The sequence below is a fragment of the Doryrhamphus excisus genome, linkage group LG18 (assembly GCF_037039965.1).
Source record: "Doryrhamphus excisus strain RoL-2023G ecotype Guam linkage group LG18, RoL_Dexc_Guam_v1.1, whole genome shotgun sequence".
NCBI classification, from domain to species: Eukaryota; Metazoa; Chordata; class Actinopteri; order Syngnathiformes; family Syngnathidae; genus Doryrhamphus; species Doryrhamphus excisus.
The window spans coordinates 12,542,395-12,561,672 of NC_136374.1; the positions used below are offsets into that span (position 1 = coordinate 12,542,395).

At 38.3% G+C, this 19,278-nt stretch overlaps 3 protein-coding genes across 3 annotated transcripts in view; 1 reads left to right on the forward strand and 2 right to left on the reverse strand.

Moving 5' to 3' along the window:
• Window positions 1-3,144: 3,144 nt before the first annotated feature.
• Window positions 3,145-4,817, reverse strand: rplp2a (ribosomal protein, large P2a). Its single transcript, XM_058054567.2, has 5 exons — window positions 4,696-4,817; window positions 3,687-3,810; window positions 3,561-3,609; window positions 3,385-3,480; window positions 3,145-3,271 (listed from the first exon to the last, which is right to left on the reverse strand). Exons 2-5 carry the CDS (start codon window positions 3,807-3,809, stop codon window positions 3,195-3,197), a joined length of 345 nt encoding a protein of 114 aa, XP_057910550.2. The 5' UTR covers window position 3,810; window positions 4,696-4,817; the 3' UTR covers window positions 3,145-3,194.
• LOC131105971 (tubby-related protein 3-like) overlaps window positions 4,480-19,278 on the forward strand; it is a 34,362-nt gene continuing 19,563 nt past the window's right edge. Inside the window, exon 1 of the mRNA XM_078798410.1 lies at window positions 4,480-4,511. Coding sequence (XP_078654536.1) covers window positions 4,495-4,511 — 17 coding nt within the window. The 5' untranslated portion in view covers window positions 4,480-4,494. The remainder of the gene's footprint in view (window positions 4,512-19,278) is intronic.
• LOC131105975 (adenosine receptor A1) lies at window positions 6,465-11,849 on the reverse strand. Its single transcript, XM_058054568.2, has 2 exons — window positions 10,957-11,849; window positions 6,465-8,905 (listed from the first exon to the last, which is right to left on the reverse strand). The coding sequence occupies exons 1-2, from the start codon at window positions 11,310-11,312 to the stop codon at window positions 8,236-8,238; spliced, it is 1,026 nt and encodes a 341-aa protein (XP_057910551.2). The 5' UTR covers window positions 11,313-11,849; the 3' UTR covers window positions 6,465-8,235.

A 19,278-nucleotide genomic window follows, 5' to 3' on the forward strand; every position in this document is an offset into this window, starting at 1 on the left:
CAGCGGCAATCATCCCACTTGGCATGTCAAAACCTTTTCCGGCCCTCCCAAAGAGCCTGCATTATGTAATATCGTGTCCGGAACTTCTTGCCGCACCCCATTTAGGCCCATGCTAGCGTGTAATTATGGGATGGAATGTGGCATTCTGCAGTTATGGATCTCACCTGAGGAACAGGTTCCCCCTGCAGGTAGGCTGGTAGTGCTTCAACGTCCTTGTACTTTCTGCATGGAGCCATATAATTAACCACATACTTTTTTTTCTCATAACTGTAAGATATTTGTTATTTGACATTTCAAGTCAATTTGTGGGATTTGTGATGGTTAAACTTTTGGGTTTCATAACAGCACCACCATGTGGTGTACATGGGAGAAAAATAATAGCGTAAGGAACACAATAATGGTGCATATTTTTTTATACATTTGTGTGCAGCAGTGAAGGAGTAGAAGAGTCACACCATGGGGTGTTTTTCATCCTTCCATCCGTTTGTCGCGGGACCATGGGGTGTTTTTTTGAATGTAATTAAACACTCAAGTCTGACAAAATACTTTTTATTTCTAAGTATTGTCAGTTTAAAATGAATATTGCATTATTGTAATGTATTTATGTATTGACAGGTCAACCTTGCAAAAGAGATCTCAACCTCAATGGGTTTTCTACCTGGTTAAATAAAGGTTAAATAAAATTAGTAGTTGCAAGCAGACACATGCTTTCTATGCTGTTATTGTTGACGGAAGTAGCGATACTTGCCCAGGAAATAACTTCCGGGAATGTTTAAAATGATCAAAATACAGCAAAATACTATAAGTATTAAATATTATTATGACTGTACATACTTGCTCACAGCAGGTATATAAAATGATAAAACATTGTTGTTTTTATTAGAGGGCTTTATAGTCAAAATAGGTGTGTCCCATGATGTTCATATTTAGCTCCCTTATGCTAACTGTTTTTCCCTCTTTGGAATGGAATGTACAGAATTAAGAATAATGAATGATGGGGAAGTGCACTTTTTCTTTAAATTGTAATGTTTCACTTTCACACAGTTTCCCATAAAAGCAAAGTGAACCAGGAAGTGCAAGAGGCGGAAAAAGGCATGACATCAACGTGTGGTTCAGCTATCCAGCATGACAACCAGTTCATTTGTTACCTAACAAAGTGAATCATAATGACGCATGTAGTGTCTGCTGTATCATCACTATTTTATTTTTCTGTAAATCTGGGCTTTCTTATATATGCACTAATACGTGGTGTTAGATACAGATGATACTCAGATTTGAATATTTATGCTGACACACAACTGTTTTTTTCCACAGAAAACACATCTCATTCACCAATAAAAGAATGCCACCATGTGGCAGTGAGATCAACACAGGACTGCCTGGCCGACCAAAATGACCCCAAGAGCGCAGCAATGGCTCATCCAAGAGGTCACAAAAGACCCCACAATAACATCCCAACACATCAGTTAAGGTCAGTGTTCATGACTCTAGCATAAGAAAGACACTGGGCAAAAACGAAAATCATTGCTGAACAAAAACGAACACTAAGGCTCATCTAAACTTTGAAAAAAACAGCATTTTTATAAATACAAGACCTGATCTAAATCTTAAGACCAGTTGAAAAACAACTAGAATTTACTTTTTTTGCACATTTGGATCGAAATGAGGTTTTAAGTAAAGCTACAATACGCAAAAGCAACAAGGGGGCGTGTGACAAAAAGCACTTTGAAAAAGTAATTTATTGAAAACAACAATTAAACTGAAATAGGCTGCCCAGCGCTCAAAAAACTCTCCAAACCAGAACAAAAATTATGTTGTTTTTTTTGCAAACAAATTGAGTACGGTGTTGTGACAATTGTGAGAATATTTTGAAAATAGGGGCCGTTTTCCAAATTATATATTAAATATGTATATGGTTGCACAGCTAGGAGACCCGAGTTCAATCCCACCCTCGGCCATCTCTGTGTGGAGTTTGCATGTTCTCCCCGTGCATGCGTGGGTTTTCTCCGGGTACTCCGGTTTCCTCCCACATTCCAAAAACATGCTAGGTTAATTGGCGACTCCAAATTGTCCATAGGTATGAATGTGAGTGTGAATGGTGGTTTGTCTATATGTGCCCTGTGATTGGCTGGCGACCAGTCCAGTCCGCCTCTTGCTCAAAGACAGCTGGGATAGGCTCCAGCACGCCCTGCGACACTCGTGCGGATAAGCGGTAGAAAATGAATGAATATACTGTATTCAATTACAAAACAGCATGATTGATGAATGTATTTTTGAAAAACCGTGACAGAGTGAAGCCGCGAAATTTGAACCGCAGCGTGTCTGGAGACGACTGTACAGTATTGTCAGAAAAATGAAAGTCAAAAATCACTAAATCATTCGATGATCTTGAAATATAATAGTGATCGTGTATTTACTTTGTATGAGATAGATGCCAAACTTTACAGTATCTCTACCTGGTTTTCAATTCTTCTCTGCTCAGTATTGCACATTATTTTAATTGATGGTTGTAACATATAACTGGCAAGGAGCAATTGTTGTAGTCATTTTATGACTCAGCCAGGTTGTGTAGGTAGGATATGGACCGGTAGTACAACAGTGAGGGCAGTGTCGGATATGTAGTAATTCAAGGTTAGGATTTCCTAATATCTTCCTCAATCCATCTTATTTTTGGCACCTTTGAGGACTTGGTAACATGAAGCAATACTGAAATCATGAGCTCCATATTACATATAATATTACTATTGTACACATTTTATGCATTGTTGCAAAAGAGAAAAATGGACTCACCCATAAAAATACTTGATTCTCTAAATCACAACATGTCGAATGCATTGCATTTTTTATTGTTTTTTTGTAATTTCAGTGTCAAAATTATAGGCATCTTGTATTTAAAAAATATGCAATTACATATCCCGTCTTGTCAAAGCAACTTCCTGCTGGAAAAGCTTCCATTTTATTATGACAGTACCCTCTGCTGGATTGATGGCAGTAGTACTTTTAGTCCTACAGATAGCACTCTTTTAAAAAAAGAATATTATTCAAAAATAGAATATATCCAAAAATATTCAGGGGCTAAAAAAAGTCAGTCGGGCTAATTTATTTGGCAGGGCGGGGGGAAAAAAATAGGACAAAAACAATATATTCTGTGTAAACCTTTTACCTTTTTATTGCTTTTTAGAAACAAAGGCAGATTAATCAAAGAGTCCAAAGCCCATGTCTTCGTCAGACTCTTCAGATTCTTCTTTCTTCTCCTCTTTTTTCTCTTCCGCTGAAAAAGACAAAGTAAAGTCAGATGGAAATAGGAAAAAGATATCCTCAATTCAATGTGATTGTGTAACAATAATGAAAACAGGCATGACAGACAGTTAGCATTGTGCATACCTGCAGCAGGCGCAGCCCCTGCACTCGCAGCGGCGCCTGATGGAGCAGGAGCAGCCACAGCGCCACCTGCTGGCACGGAGGCTAACTTAGAGAGGCCTGCAGAGGGACAGCAAATGATTAACGATTCGTGTTGCGACATCCCAACATCTGAATGCGTTACTGCGAACAGCATTAACCTGAGTTCATCACTTCATTGATGTTTTTCCCTTCCAGCTCACTAATAACCTGTAGAGAAATACAACCCAAGTTACAAACATCCCAGAAGGGTTTACTTAAAATCATTAAAACAATGCAGCTGCTACCTTGTTTAAGCGTTCATCATCAGCCTCAATCCCAACGCTGCCTAAAATGGCCTTGATGTCCTTGGCCGAGGGGCTGGTGTTCCCACCAAGCACAGCGAGCAGGTAAGCGGCCACGTAACGCATTCTGTGGACAAAAAGGCGAGGCACAAAGAACAGAATATTCCAGTTGTTTATAATCCAAATTACAAAGCCTAAACTTAGTACTGATGTCAGACGTCCACTTGCAATATCATAATCACCTCCGCTCACAATATATAAATTAATACAAAATGGACATTTCTGTTGATTCTGTTCTTTTAGACCACTTCTGGTAACATCTGCTATTTTATCTTATTTTTGGTTGGAAAAAAAAGTGCACCCTTCCAGCACCTTTAAGTGTTATATTTTTTCCTATTGTGGCACATTTTAAATAAGATTTACTGATCATCTAAAAGGTATCATTACACAGACAGGTATGGCTGTTGGAAAAGCAGACAACTTGCCATTTTCCATAAATTCACGCCAAACATGCAGGTTAAAAAAAAAGATGTGGGGGGGATTTCGCCTACGTCAGTCAGCCTGCAGTAATTTTAATGGCCACTAGGAGTGGTGATGAGTGCTGTGCCTATCAAATACCAACAAGAAAGACGAGATAATCACGCATGCGCATCATAATTAGCAATGTTGTACTTAGCTAGCTTAGCCTGGCTAACGTTAGCAGTCGGCTTCAAACAGCAATACTGTCAAGTGGAACGTCGAGTAAACCACAGAAGAACGTTTCGTTGTCTGGAACAGAAGTGGCCATAACTCGGTTGCGGAAAATTGAGAAATGTCAACATTTGTTCGGTAAGTGCAACGCCATGGCCGCAGCCTGTCGTTCCAGTTCTTCCAACACGAACCGTTCTTAGAGCCGGTAAGCCTTTTATTCAGCTATCATTACGTGCAATCGTAGGCGGCATGCGCCACATGTAACTATTAACGTGTCACTAGCAGGCGTATACAAGACAAAATATTTCCCATTTTGACTTACTTTAAGTCTAAACAGACACGAAACGTCGGTCACGCTCGAAAATCCGACAGAGAGCGAGAGAGAGAGAAGGATGGGACTTCCGGAAATATGTAAGGTTGGAATGCTTCGTTCTGATTGGTTTGGATAGATGACAGTCATTACGTCATCATGACAGTCACACCAAGGAGAGTATACAATAGGATATGCGATCGGCAAGATCGTTTCCGTATTATGGGCGTGTTTGGCCGACAGTCAGTTATGATGATGATATAGATTATAGTCTTTCAAATGTATTAATAATGCCATTACTGAATGTAACGTGGGGCCATTCATTGTAGTAAGTGTATTTCACTTAATTGTGCTGGAGGTCAAATTTTCTAAAAGGTAAGTGGGTGAGAGACTTATTCTTCAATGTTCATACAGTGTTCTTATTTTGTCTATAATGTCGATACAACAAAGTGATCAAAATGTCACGTCCACGCTGGATTTGGCCCATGAGCCACCAGTTGGCAAGCTACAATCCACTGACATCCGATATGAGAGCTATATGAAAAGATTTGCAGCCACAAAGAGAAATAAAACTTAGTTTGGACATTTTCCGAGACGTATTCATTCAACAATATGTTTATTATTGTGGTTATACTGGTTCCTTCCATTAGAAAAACATTATACATCCATTAAAACCCACAAAAGTTGAATGTTATTAAGTACATTTTTATGATAACCAGAGTTAAAGCTCATACAGTATGTACATTGTCTTTGTTCGTTATTAAACCCATTAACTATTAAATATAAATAAATATATTTACTGTTGCTTGAATTGTACAACTAGAGTTCAACCAGCCCCTCTTGTCTCTCCTGAGCAAGGAGCGAATCAAATAGAAAGACCACCGAGTCGGACACAAACTCCGCAATCTTCCCCACATTGGTCACATACCATATTTTATACGCACACTCGGCCAGCAGCACAAAGACGAAAACAATCAGGAAGCCAAAAAAAAAGCGATCGATGTAGTAGTTCGCCTTCTCTCTGGAGCTCCACTGTTCCCACGGACGGGCACGGCGGTCTTCAATGTATTTACTGAAATGCAACATGGCCGCTTCTTCTTCGTCCATTTCGGACTCTGGAGCCTCCACTTCCTGGGCTCCTCTGGCTTCATTTGTGTCAGCCATCGTGTCAGCCCTTAATGATGTCAATATCTTTTACTTAAGTTTGTTCAGGTTGGATATTAAAGAATACAGAAATGATCCTACCTCAGAGTAGATACGACACTCTTAAAACGGAGTTACTCGGCTTTATGTCCTGTGGCCTGCCTTCAGTGGCAGTAGGAGCGTGTTGGAGAACAAATGGCAGGAGGGTAATGCAGCACCTCACTCACTAAGACGGGGGCTGAGGATTAGAACACACTCAGCACTTTTTCAAAATCCTTCAACAAGGATGAAGCTGGCAGATGGTAAAATAAGCATTGATGTCATTCACTTTGGTATGGAGAATATTCAAATGAACAACATAATGAACGATATTGAGTCAAATGTGTTCATTATTTTTAAGTTTTTTTTCGTCAGTTTTAACATCAAGAAAAACAACCCTACGGTGAAAGTAGTGCTGCAGCTAACGAATATTTTAGTCCTCGAGTATTCAACAGAAATTTTTGGCTATTCGGCTTTTGATCGAGTAATCTGAAAAAAATATATTTTTGCTTGCTTAAAGAGCAACAATAAATTTACAAGAAAAAATAAAACATTTCACAAACTAATGGACAACCAATTGGTTAATTTTTTTTAGATAATCAACAGTTTTATTTGTTAAATTGTGCATAGTGTAACTATATATACTATATGCAATTTTACTGCACGCAGAAGACAGTTCTTGAGGGAGTCTAACTGGTGTGAATGAAGCAGACAAAGAAAGATTCAATTGAAATGAAATTGTATTTTTTAAGGGCTAAGTGGAAGACAATATAACAATATAAAGATTCAACAGCCAGTCAAAAACACATAATTAATACACAGAAAACCACAGCTTTTACTTACTGTAAGTTGCTGGTTGTAAGGTTTTTTTGTGGGGAAAAGGAAACAAAATTATATAAATTATATTGGCTTTGGGTGCCAAACAAACAAAAAAAGGCCTGTAGAGGCCAGAAAACGTTAATCAATATTTAATATTGTCCAAAAGTTTACCGGTAAACAGGTTTTGAATAATTCACACGTCAGCTCAATATAGCAATAAAGATCATTATACGATTCATTCATATTTCGGTTCAATATCGTTTCAACCAGATTACATAGCATCCATTATACACGGTGCATGTTCTATTACTAGTTAGCGTTGAGTTTAGCAACCATTAAAGATACAATACACAGAGACAATTATTTCAAATTACATCAGCCGAAATCAACCAACACAACATAATTAAAACTTAAGCCAATGATACCACTAGCGATTTAGTCACACAATAATAAATTAACAACCAAAAAATAGGCCCTCTTTGAACACCTCTGAGCTAAAACCTGCTACTGGTGAACCATGAACTCCAACCATCAGCGAAAAGACACAACTAAATAATAATGATCATTGCAAAGACAGAACGTTTGATGCAGCTCTTGTATTGGAAACCGGAATGACTGACTCACTTGGACGTGATGCTTTTGTGGCTTCGCTCAAATGCATCAGAACCTTTTTAGCATCCTCTGCTGCAGCCATTGAAACGTGTGATCAAGTAGCCACATCCTGTCATTACGTCTAATGGCAAAATTACTGCTAATAGACACACGCCACGTCTTGATAAAGTTCCGTTTGGTGATAATATTCCCAATTACTGGTATTGGTGGCAAAACTATATCTATTTCTAATGAGAACAAATACAAAAGCTATGTAGGAAATTCTGCCTCTACCATGATACCAATGTTTTTTATTTTGCAGTGCGCTAATATTATCTGCATGAAGGCAGCATTTTTTCATAAAACTGTGCAGATGCATGTGTAATTCAATTCAACGTGTATCAAGTGAAAAATCAATTACTTTGAAAAATTAATACAGACTGATGGGAACAGAATAGTTCCCCAAAGTGCAGGCAGAGTGAAGAGAATACGTTTGGTAAAACATAATGTACGACTGGCTTAAAAATAGTTTCCCCCTCACTGAATCCACATAATCAATAAATGGGCTAGCATTCGAGAAGACTGCAGGTCCTAGTCTGAAACTGTTCAAATACATTGGGTTCCATTTTCAGAAAGTTGAGGACCAAAGATTGGACTTGTACCTTTACAGTTATTCTTATTTTGTCTATTATGTCAACCTAAGTCTCTGTTATAACAAATGTTGGTCATAACTAAAGTCATAAATGAAAACACTAAGCTAGTCAGAAATCATGACAAAGAGATGACAGGACGGCTCGACTGTTTTTAAACATCAAAGATCCTCTAAATGACAGGATGCTCTGCTGCTTATAGGAAACTGCTGCAGAAACTGAAAACCAAAGTCTTTCATGGGATGAATTTGGCCCACAGGCCTTCAGTTGAATATCTTTTGGTCTAAAAAGAAGGCTATGATGAACGGCTTCACTTGGCGCCATCTACAGGATCACCCTGCATGCCTTGCGGCAAGTCCACTTTCTCAGTTAACGCCGGCATGCTGCAAGGATACGGGCTGGGTTCCATAGCTTTACAAGACATGCACCTCCGCGTGATCTCCAGCAACGTGACCCGAAAGCGCTTTATCCGAAACGCATAAACCAGCGGGTTGAGTGCCGAGTTGACATGGGACATGAAAATGCCCACATAGACGGCCAGCTTCGGGATGGAAGAGTCCGAGTAGAAGAATTCCACGCAGTTCATAATATGCAGCGGCAGCCAGCACACTGCAAAAAGGAGCACCACCAAAGCCAAGGATTTGGCCAGCTTCAACTCTTTCCTGTAGTAACGCTCACCATCCGAGGTGGCCTCGGCACGCCGGTTGAGCTGCCGTCGGATCACTCTGAAGATCTCCCCGTAGAGCGCGATCATGACAACCAGGGGCGCCACCACCCAGCCGAAGAAGTTGAAGTAGACCATGTAGTCCATAGTCATTACGGTAGTGAACTTGCAAACCATGTAGTCGGAGAGGCTGAGGTTCCCCAGAACATGGCGGTTGTTCCAACCAACCATGGGAACCAGGCCGGTGAGGAAGGAGACGATCCAACACAGACACACAGCCAGGTAGGCCCTCTTCTGGGTCACAATAGTGCTGTACCTGCAGGAGAGGATTCAATCACCATAAATATACACATGGTAATGGTAATGGTTTAATTTCATTTGAACATGCATCAGATTACAATTGAATGCATCACATAATCAGTTCACAGTTCCACATGTCCAAAAGGAGTAGGAAGAAGCAAAGCTTATTAAATCCTACCCCTCCATCTGGTACTTTTACAATCAAACTGTTACATTTGTTCACTTCCTGCTTTCCTAATATGGTTTAAGTTTTTTTTTTCTTTTTTTTGTCATGTACCGAAGTACTAGGTGATATGAGCATCCAATGACATAATGGGTACCATAGTAAGTGTCAATATAGTGATATATATAGCACATCATGACTGGTTCAAGACTCTTCATCCTTGTATTTAGCAAACATCAACTGCTTGTATTGTTTCTTGAATTGGCTCATCGTTGTGCATTGTTTGAGTTCCTTACTCAATCCACTCCATAGTTTGATTCCACATACTGAAATGCTATGGTTTTTAACGTCGTCCAAGCATATAAGTGTTTCAAATTTAGTTCTTCCCTGAGAGCATGAAAAATATAACAGTATGAAATCTGAATAAATGTAAAAAGTAGCTTCTGCGTGAGCTATTCCTTCAGCAAACTCTGCCCATGTCAGTTATTTGGGCAGACATTTTCATTTTCTTAAAAGCTTCCAATGAACCGTCCATTGATTTGCATTAAAGCAGCCAAGGATATATGGTGCTATGTACGACATAAACAGGAAGAACTGCCTCCTCCTGATCTCAGCTGAATCAGCTGATGTTTGCTTTTGTGATGTGAAATAACTCTCCATCACGCCAGTCAAAGATCCTCTATATTACAGGGCACGCGCCAGCAAATACAAATAGACGGTGTAGACGTTGAAATTAATAAATTTCTGGGGATCACAATAGATGAAAATATGAGCTGGAAATCTCATATTACAAATATACAACATAAGGTGGCCAAAAATATTTCAATATTGAACAAAGTAAAATTTCTTCTCAATCAGAAATCACTCCACACTCTTTATTGCTCTCAGGTTCTACCATATCTTACTTATTGTGTGGAAAATATGGAGTAATAACCATAAAGCAATCTTCACTCACAAATGTACTGCAAAAAAGGTCAGTAAGGATAATTCATAATGCCGCCTACAGAGAACATACTAACTCCTTATTTCTAAAATCACAAATACTTAAACTTGCTAATATAGTTCATCTTCAAACAGCTAATATAATGCATAAGGCTAAAAATAACCAATTACCTAAAAATGTCCTCTAATACTTCTGTACAAGAGAGGAGAAGAACTACATTTGAAACACTTATATACTAGGACTACGTTAAAAAGCCATAGCATTTCAGTATGTGGAATCAAACTATGGAATGGATTGAGTAAGGAACTCAAACAATACACAACAATGAGCCAATTCAAGAAACAATACAAGCAGTTGATGTTTGCTAAATACAAGGATGAAGAGTCTTGAACCAGTCATGATGTGCTATATATATCACTATATTGATAGTTACTATGGTAACCATTATGTCATTGTATGGTCATATCTCACCTCATACTTTGGTACGAGGTACATTATTAAAAAAAACCTTAAACTGCATTATGGAAAGCAGGAAGTGAACAAATGTAACAGTTGCTGATTGTAAAAGTACCAGATGGAGGGGTAGGATTTAATAAGCTTTGCTTCTTCCTACTCCTTTTGGACATGTGGAACTGTGAACTGATTATGTGATGCATTCAAGTGTAATCTGATGCATGTTCAAATGAAATAAAACCATTACCATTACAGGAAGGTGCTGCAATTTGCAAGGACCTACTGCTAAAAAGCTAGCACTCTGTTATTAAAGATCTACTGAACAAACAGTAGTGCTTTGCTGTTTTTGAGGATCTACTGGATAAAATCCTTCATATAATATTAGCTGTTTTTAAGAACCAATACTGTTTTTAAAGCTATACCACAACAACAATAATCAAAGATCCTCTAAATGCATTTTTACTTCCTAACCCAGATAGGCCCCAATGCCGTAACGTTACAAGCTCACCTGGTGGGGATCTTGACCCTCAGGTAGCGGTCAACGGCGATGGCGAGCAGTGACAGGATGGAGCTCTGCGTGATGATGACAAGCAGGCAGGAGAGAAAGAGGCAGGTATAGAACTGAGTGTTGATACCCAAACTGATAGTGACGGCTAGTGGGATCACCAGCACCCCCACAGCAATGTCAGCCACCGCCAGCGACACGATGAAGCAAAAAGTAGTATCACGCAGGGTCCGGTTAACGCAAACCACTAACACCACTAACACGTTGCCCAGCACGGAGGCCAATGCAATGGCCGCTTCTATGGAGATGTACAGCGTGTCTGCATGCTCCCGTACCTTCACAGCAGGGGAGGAAGACATTTTTAACAATTCACCAACTCGCTCTCTTACCCCTGAAACTAAACAAATGGATGAAACTTCTTGCTTCCAATCTGTTGCTGCAAAGAAACTTCTTCCATTATGTCCTCTCAGATGTCACATCTTTCCATGTTGAATCCTCAGAAGCTGCTCAGGTTCTGCAAAAGACTGAGAGCATGAACATCTCTGAGAAGCCTCACTCACTCTCTACCCACTGAAGTCAGTGAAACACTGTCCAGTGATGGAGGGGAGGGACTTTGTTTTTCTGCAGTAGTAGTTAACTCTGTGTGTGTGTGTGCGTGTGTGTGTTTTCCAAGGAGCTGTGGTCTCAGTGTAATTACAGGAAGGATGCTTTTGGCAGAGGTTTCAAACATAACCAACTTTAATTGGAGGTGGATGCATTAGCGCTAATTACACATCACTCTAAGTATACTAGATTGACAGAGAAAAGTAGATTTTCATTTGTCAGTATTGAAAACAAATGGTTCAAAATCATACGCAGTACTGTTTTGTGGTTGACTATGATCTGCTATTCATCGAAAAATATGGATATTAAGGAAATTTTACATGTTCTTGGCCGAAATTTAACTTTTTTAAGCATAAAAAATGACCAAATGTAAAGGACGTTGATTAAATGTAGTCTACACTGGCTACAGGTGTCACTAATTACTAGCTGTCAACAACAATTATTTATAAAATAATAATAATAATACATTTTATTTGTACAGAAGAATGGAGTTGAATCAAAACAAGTAAACAGAGTAAAAGATACATTAAAATACAACATTCATTCGTTAATACACAGTTAAAACATGAGTAAAAGCAGGGCGGGGCAACAATTATTGCAAGTTTGAATAATAATCTTCATCGTTATCATAATCATAACAATAACATGGAGTACTGTTGCAGCCAAAACTCTTTTTTTACATGAGGATTATTTTGAATTCACCAAACATCTTGTGCTGAAGGATACCAAATGAGAGCGTAAATTATAAGTAACTGTGTAAAAGTGTGTGTGTGTGTGTGTGTGTGTGTTTCGCTATAACCTGATCTGTCTAGCACACAGCGTCATTATTCTTTGCCTGGGCGAAGGAGGCGTCTTACGGAAGTATCATTTAATTCCAATCAATGGTCTCTGAAATCAATATTCCTCGGAATGAAGCACATTGATTGTTCCGGTAATGTTTTAAATCATCAATATACGGCAAGATACTGTAAGTATTACATGTTGTACCATCAATGTACTTCTTCTTGATGATCACAGCATGTATATAAAACTATGAAACGTCAAAATGTTTTTTGTTTTATAAAAAATAGGTCTCAATGACGCTATATTCATTTGTTTTCTGGTGTTATAATGCACAGAAAAGGGAAATAAATATTATATAAATATATATGATATAAAATATACTAAAATAAATTAATAAAAAAAATACATTAATTAATTAAAATATATTATATAAAATAATTTATTGTGTTCATGTTTCACATAAGGATTGTGAATGATCTGCAAAATTCTCAAAAAGTGCAGTTCCCCTTTAAATGGCTTATTTTCTCTGATTATATTGACTATATTAGGTAATATGAGTGTAAAGGTAACTATAGGGATGTTATTGTATGTCTAGAGGGCTCTAATAATATCGAAAACTGTATGTATAAGGTCATAAACATTTTCTTTGCATGCAAATATTTGCTTTATTAAAGAATTCTGCTTCACAAATTCATTTATTACGGTCAAAAGCTGTGATTGCTGTGAAAATGTGATCCATGGTTAGAATAGTTTCAAATAATGCATTCACATATTTTAATTGCTCAGTTTTAGTTTATACATAAAAGTGATGACAGTGAATATATTAGAATACATCATTTTTAGTACATTAATAAATAAATAAACAATAAATAAACAAAAATAAATAAAACAACTTAACTTCCTCATATTCTGGGTTATTTTCTGAGTATTGTCAGATATAGGGAGCTTTGTGTTGGATTGTGGCTGCAAAACTGTTCTCATGAATTAATAAACACAAATAAAGCACTTTTCATTTTGTAATGTAATGTGCCACCTCGGCCACACGATGGCAGTATACACAGCTTCACTGTTTTTGTGCTCCTCAAGGAAGGTAATAGACTGTATAGTTATCACCTCTAGGGGGGCTCACTCCATCCCCACAAACTATACAACCTACTACCTCACCTTGCTGGGCTCAATTCCCAACCATCACCAGTCAGCCCTTGCAGGTAAAAGATATTTGTTGTTTTTTTTGTCCATTGGTTGCTAGCAGACGATGGAGCTGTCTCGTCGGCCAAGACAGTAGACTGTATAGTTATCTCAGACAGGACACAAACCCCACAACTATTCAATCTACTACCTCAGCCTAAAGGACAGGAGATGTTGAAGGGGGAAGATCATCTGTTCATCTGTGGAAAAGATATGGGGAAAAAATTAGACGGTTATTTTAAGTCGACTATTATGCAAAAGTGACTTTTTGATGTTGTTCTAACAGTAATATGGGTTCTAAGAACCTGTTTATGAGCACCAAACGTAAAAAAAATCATCTCCCTCACTTGTTTGCACAACTTTTGAGAGAAGAGGAACCGACACGTTCACATTTGAAGTTACGGCTTTTTCATTCATTCATTCATTTTCTACCGCTTATCCTCATAAGGGTCGTGCTTGTGCTGGAGCCTATCCCAGCTGTCTTCGGGCGAGACTGGTGGCCAGCCAATCACAGGGCACATATAGACAACCAACCATTCACACTCACATTCATACCTATGGACAATTTGGAGTCGCTGATTAACCTAGCATGTTTTTGGAATGTGGGAGGAAACCGGAGTACCCGGAGAAAACCCACGCATGCACGGGGAGAACATGCAAACTCCACACAGAAAGATGGCCGAGAGTGGAATTGAACCCTGGTCTCCTAGCTGTGAGGTCTGAGTGCTAACCACTCAACCGCTGTGCAGGTTTCGGCTTTTTATGTCATCATAAAGGAGAAACCTCCTTCCTCGTGCACATGATCACTAAATCGATCGCCCCATGGACGACAGATTTGGAATTATGGAGACTTTGCTACATGTATCAGAAAAATCAGAAATGAACCTTTGCCGTGACTGCACTTGAATAAATACCATAAACAGTCTATGATAAATGCCTAAAAATATCCATATCATACTATTTAATATCGATACAGTATCGCAGAACGAAGTATCGCGATTTATGTCGCCTAAATGATATTTTCTTATTTGGGACCACAGTATTTAAATTTTTATGGAATTTAAAATGTAATTGCACATTATGATCATCTTTTCTGGGAACCAAAAAATGAAGCTTGTCCAATCAATTAGTTTTTTTTTTTTAATGTTTGTTAATATAGTCAGCAAAAAGCAACAGAACATTGGCCATGATTTCAACATAAATCACTGACTATAAGGAAGAACTATAATTCTTTCTGCACAATACAAATGGCCTCCTCACAGTCATAGTCATGCATATGCAGATGATGACTGAACTATAATCTATAATGTGGAGCTATCTGGCAACAAGCTTAGTTGCCAGCATCTCATTGTGTGCCCCTTCTTTCTGCCATGAGTTCTCCTCCCTTTATTTTGTTTCAATGAGATTCCGCTTGGCATGCAAACAATAGTTATTTCTTGGCACCAAACAGTGGAAGGAGCCGAGTAGGAGAAGCAAGCTCAGTTTTTTTTTTTCCCTCCCCTCATGACCTTTTTCCTCCAGTCTCGTTACAGCGTGACTCAACGCCAACTTGACCGTTTGTCTCCTAAATAGTTTGTTTGGCGCTCAGTTCAAGCACGTCTGTCATGATGTGAGTGTTTACCAATGAAAGTTGAGAGCAACTGGGTGGCTCGCTGTGGTGATGGATGTCAATTGGAATCAGGAGCTGAGGGATTTAGGAATAAGCCAGGTTGTTGTTGTATAATAATAATAACATGAACGTTTACTCTTCTTACTGAAGCATGGACATCTTTTTATATCATAAAGTCAACCGAATCAAATATGTTCAATAGGATCTTAAGGTTGTCGTACTGCAGGTACTACAGGGAAAATGATACATGGGATGGAAGCATTACGTTATAAAGGAATGATACTGATTAAGTTTTTTTGTATACATTGATTACTGAACTAGTAATGGGAAAATGTTGGTCATATTGCTTTAGATACTGAAAACTGGCAACCTGTTTGACTCGCGGGCCGCATTGATTTAACAAAATTGACAGGGGAGCAGAAAATATAGTATTTTACATATAACAGTCCATTTGTACATGTATATTTTTACACATATTTTACATGTAAAAGTGTCATGCAGTCTGCTATATGTGCACTTTGAGATCATTTATTTGATGTAAAGTGTGTTATAAATTAAAATTATTATCATTATTATTATTACTACTAATATTAATATTAATTAATTCATAATAATAAATATTATTATTATTATTATTATTAATAGCATTGATATTTCAATATAATAATAATTATTATATTATAATGTATTATTACTAATAATAATAATGATTAATAATAATCAATAATATAACATTTTACATGTAAACGTGTCATGCAGCCTGCTATATGTGCACTTTGAGATAATTTATTTGATGTAAAGTGTGTTATCAATTAAAATTATTATCATTATTATTACTAATTATTATTACTAATAATATTAATAATTGATTAATTTACTACTACTACTACTAAATATTATTATTATTATTATTAACAGCATTAATATTACAATATAATAATAGTAATTATTACATTATTATTTATTATTACTACTACTAATAATAAATAATAATATTAATAATAATAATATGTGCTTGTGTCCCTTTTTTCAGGAGCATTTTGTAAACAACAGACCACATCAAGTAGTTACTTCAACCATCAAAAGGTTGGCTCAAGCAAGTTTCAATGAAATATTTTGGAAAAAACAGGCGGACCATATTCAAACACTTAGCGGGCCGGATGTGGCCCCCAGGCTGTAGTTTGCCCACCCCTGCTCTACACCCTCTGTAGAATTCATACAAGTGTAAAAATAAGTTAACAACCACTGCCACCGCACCAGTAGAACTAAAGAAAAAAAAATAGTTGCTACGTATATAGCGTTCTGTGTGTGTTCTTGTTCTCTTCCTACGATCTTTCTCCCTAATAATGCAGTCTTTTGTAGCGTTTTTAAAAAAGCCAAAGAAAAAGCAAACCTTGCACTGTTGTCAGCCATGACAGCAGTTCAAATTTTGAAGTGTTGTATGTTTTTATAGATGTAGTTTTCCATGAAAATGTTGATTTTCCATGAATAATTGATGCTGCCGAGTTTTGACACGTCCCTACTCTTGGTTTTATCCTCCAAATTTGGATCAACATTTGCAATAAGAGTTGTAATAGTAATTGTGTTATTATTAGATTAGATTTAGCTCCAGAACCCTCTGCTACTTACTTCAGGGGGGGCGTGAATAAGTCACCGATTCTTGAAGAGTAGCTTTGATTGACTCCAGATGGATATAAAAGCTTTTTTTTTTTTTTTGCAGGCCTAGTGACGTTTATTGTTGAAAAAGTTAGTCCATTTCCAGCTTTAGAATTGATGTTCTAATTAATTCAACGTCTCAATCAAGGCTGCCCCTTTGCCATTTATTTCTGCACCCCCTAAACATGTTTGCCCCGGCAAGGCAGCCAAAACATTTCAATCACTGTCAGCGTTAATTAGGCCAAAGTGGAATTCAGAATGATAATGAACGGGCCCAGACGCTTTTCAGCCACTGTGGTTCACATGCTAATTTATGCAAAGAGTTTGAAACCTGTTCATTGGATGATGGCGGCCACCACCATATGTTCATTCTACATCGTTAGTGTTCTCAGATAAACATTTGCGTGCTTTAGAACACTCCGAAACAGTTCAATAGAAAGGTGTTCTTCACTTTTGAATTCATGCAGTGCTAATATTAGCGTCACATTTTCAGCATCGGCTGCACGGTGGTCGAGTGGTTAGCACGCAGACCTCACAGCTCGGAGACACGAGTTCAATTCCACGCTCTGCCATCTCTGTGTGGAGTTTACATGTTCTCCCCGTGCATGCGTGGGTTTCCTCCCACATTCCAAAAACATGCTAGGTTAATTGGCGACTCCAAATTGTCCATAGGTATGAATGTGAGTGTGAATGGTTGTTTGTCTATATGTGCCCTGCGATTGGCTGGCCACCAGTCCAGGGTGTACCCCGCCTCTCACCCAAAGACTGCCGGGATAGGCTCCAGCACCCCTCGTGAGGATAAGAAAATGAATGAATGAATTTTAAGCATCAAGCTAGGTCAGGGGTCGGCAACCCGCGAGTCCGGAGCCACATGCGGCTTACCTGAATGGGGAAAATGCACATGTGTGTAATGAGTTGTTGTGGTCATCAACCCGCGGGTCCAGTGCCACACGCGGCTCACCTGAATGGGGAAAATGCACATGTGTGTAATGAGTTGTGTTGTTTTTTTTTAATCTGACTTTATGTGAGACAGTGAATGCATCCTGGCTGAGTTCTGACTGCTGATTGAATGAGTGTGAAAAACGGAGGGGAATCGGGTGTTTGCGTGCTTGCTTTGGTTGAGACCATCAACATATCCCACCCAAAAAAAAAAAACATTAGAATTTTTAATTCTGCACGTACGGATGCCTTTGTCTTCTCTGGCTTACGTTTATGCTTTTTCTCCTCTGAACTACTTAACTACCCCAAAAATGGAGACTCATAGTTCGCTTTAGATTTGAACGCATCACTGCACATTTTTTCAGGCGTCAGGTAGTGATATCAAACTAAGATACTACATAACCCTACAAGTTGACATTGGTTAACACATGCAGACTCAACTTCTATTTGTTGTATTCTGCTGTTAAAAGTGGTAGAATTAAGAAATATGTTAATTTAAACTGAGATTTTGCGGCTTCATAGTATAGGTTGCCGACCCCTGAGCGAGGTTAACCTACTCTGCAGAAGCTCACACTTTTGTAGCTGACTGAGAGTTAAGAGAACTCTCGGCTTCATTTCAAGATGTGTAGCGAAGCCTGTTTTTGATGAAGTTCTTTGAAAAAACTTCGCACATAGTGCTCAATAAACAGTCTCTAGGGTTGGCCTTGTAATTCTACATTACTATGATGGACGCCGCACAAATAAACACACTTTATTTAGTTTTTGATGAAGTAAAATATGAGTTTAGACGCACACACTCTTAGTCACTAAACCTCCTGTTACAGGAAACCTGCAAGTCTCCAATCCCTGCAGAGGTTAAGACAAATGTGCAGACATTAGTGGAACATCTGGACCATACAGATGTTAATCTCAAGATGGATTTCACATGGCTAACACAGTCCTCTTTTTTTTATACATTTGGTAATTGCTTGCTCATTGCTCCAACTGTTTAAAGTGGTCGTCGCTATGAAGCAGCTTGAGTCTGAAGAGGCCGATCAAACGCTGTTTATAGGCCATAAATCAGATGCGCTAACAAACAGGAAGAGACGAGTGTGTGTGTGTGTGTGTGTGTGTGTGCGGTGTCTTCTGATAAAAGGCCAAAAGAAGACTTTGATCCTGATAGTCTCACACAGTGACCAATGGAAGCAAATAGAAGGATGTGGAATGAAGTTCATTCCAGGAGAACCAATGGCAGGAATAAACAAGTATTTCCTCTTTCTGACCTTCCTGATTTGATGTTATTGTTTTTGTATCTTTACCAAAGACAGATATAGACGGGCCTCTGTTTACGCCATTCTGTGGCAGTTTTGTGGTTATGAATGCGCTCCCGTGAATTGATTAACAATGTAATTTTGCTCCGTATAGACTTGCTGGAGAATTAGTTACAGTGCATTCCGGAATAAATGTGCAAGGAATATGCATGCAGCACAAGAATGCAGTGTGTGCCTTGTGTTGGTTGGATGAATGCCTGCTCATATTGAGGATGAATAACATAACATAATAACAAC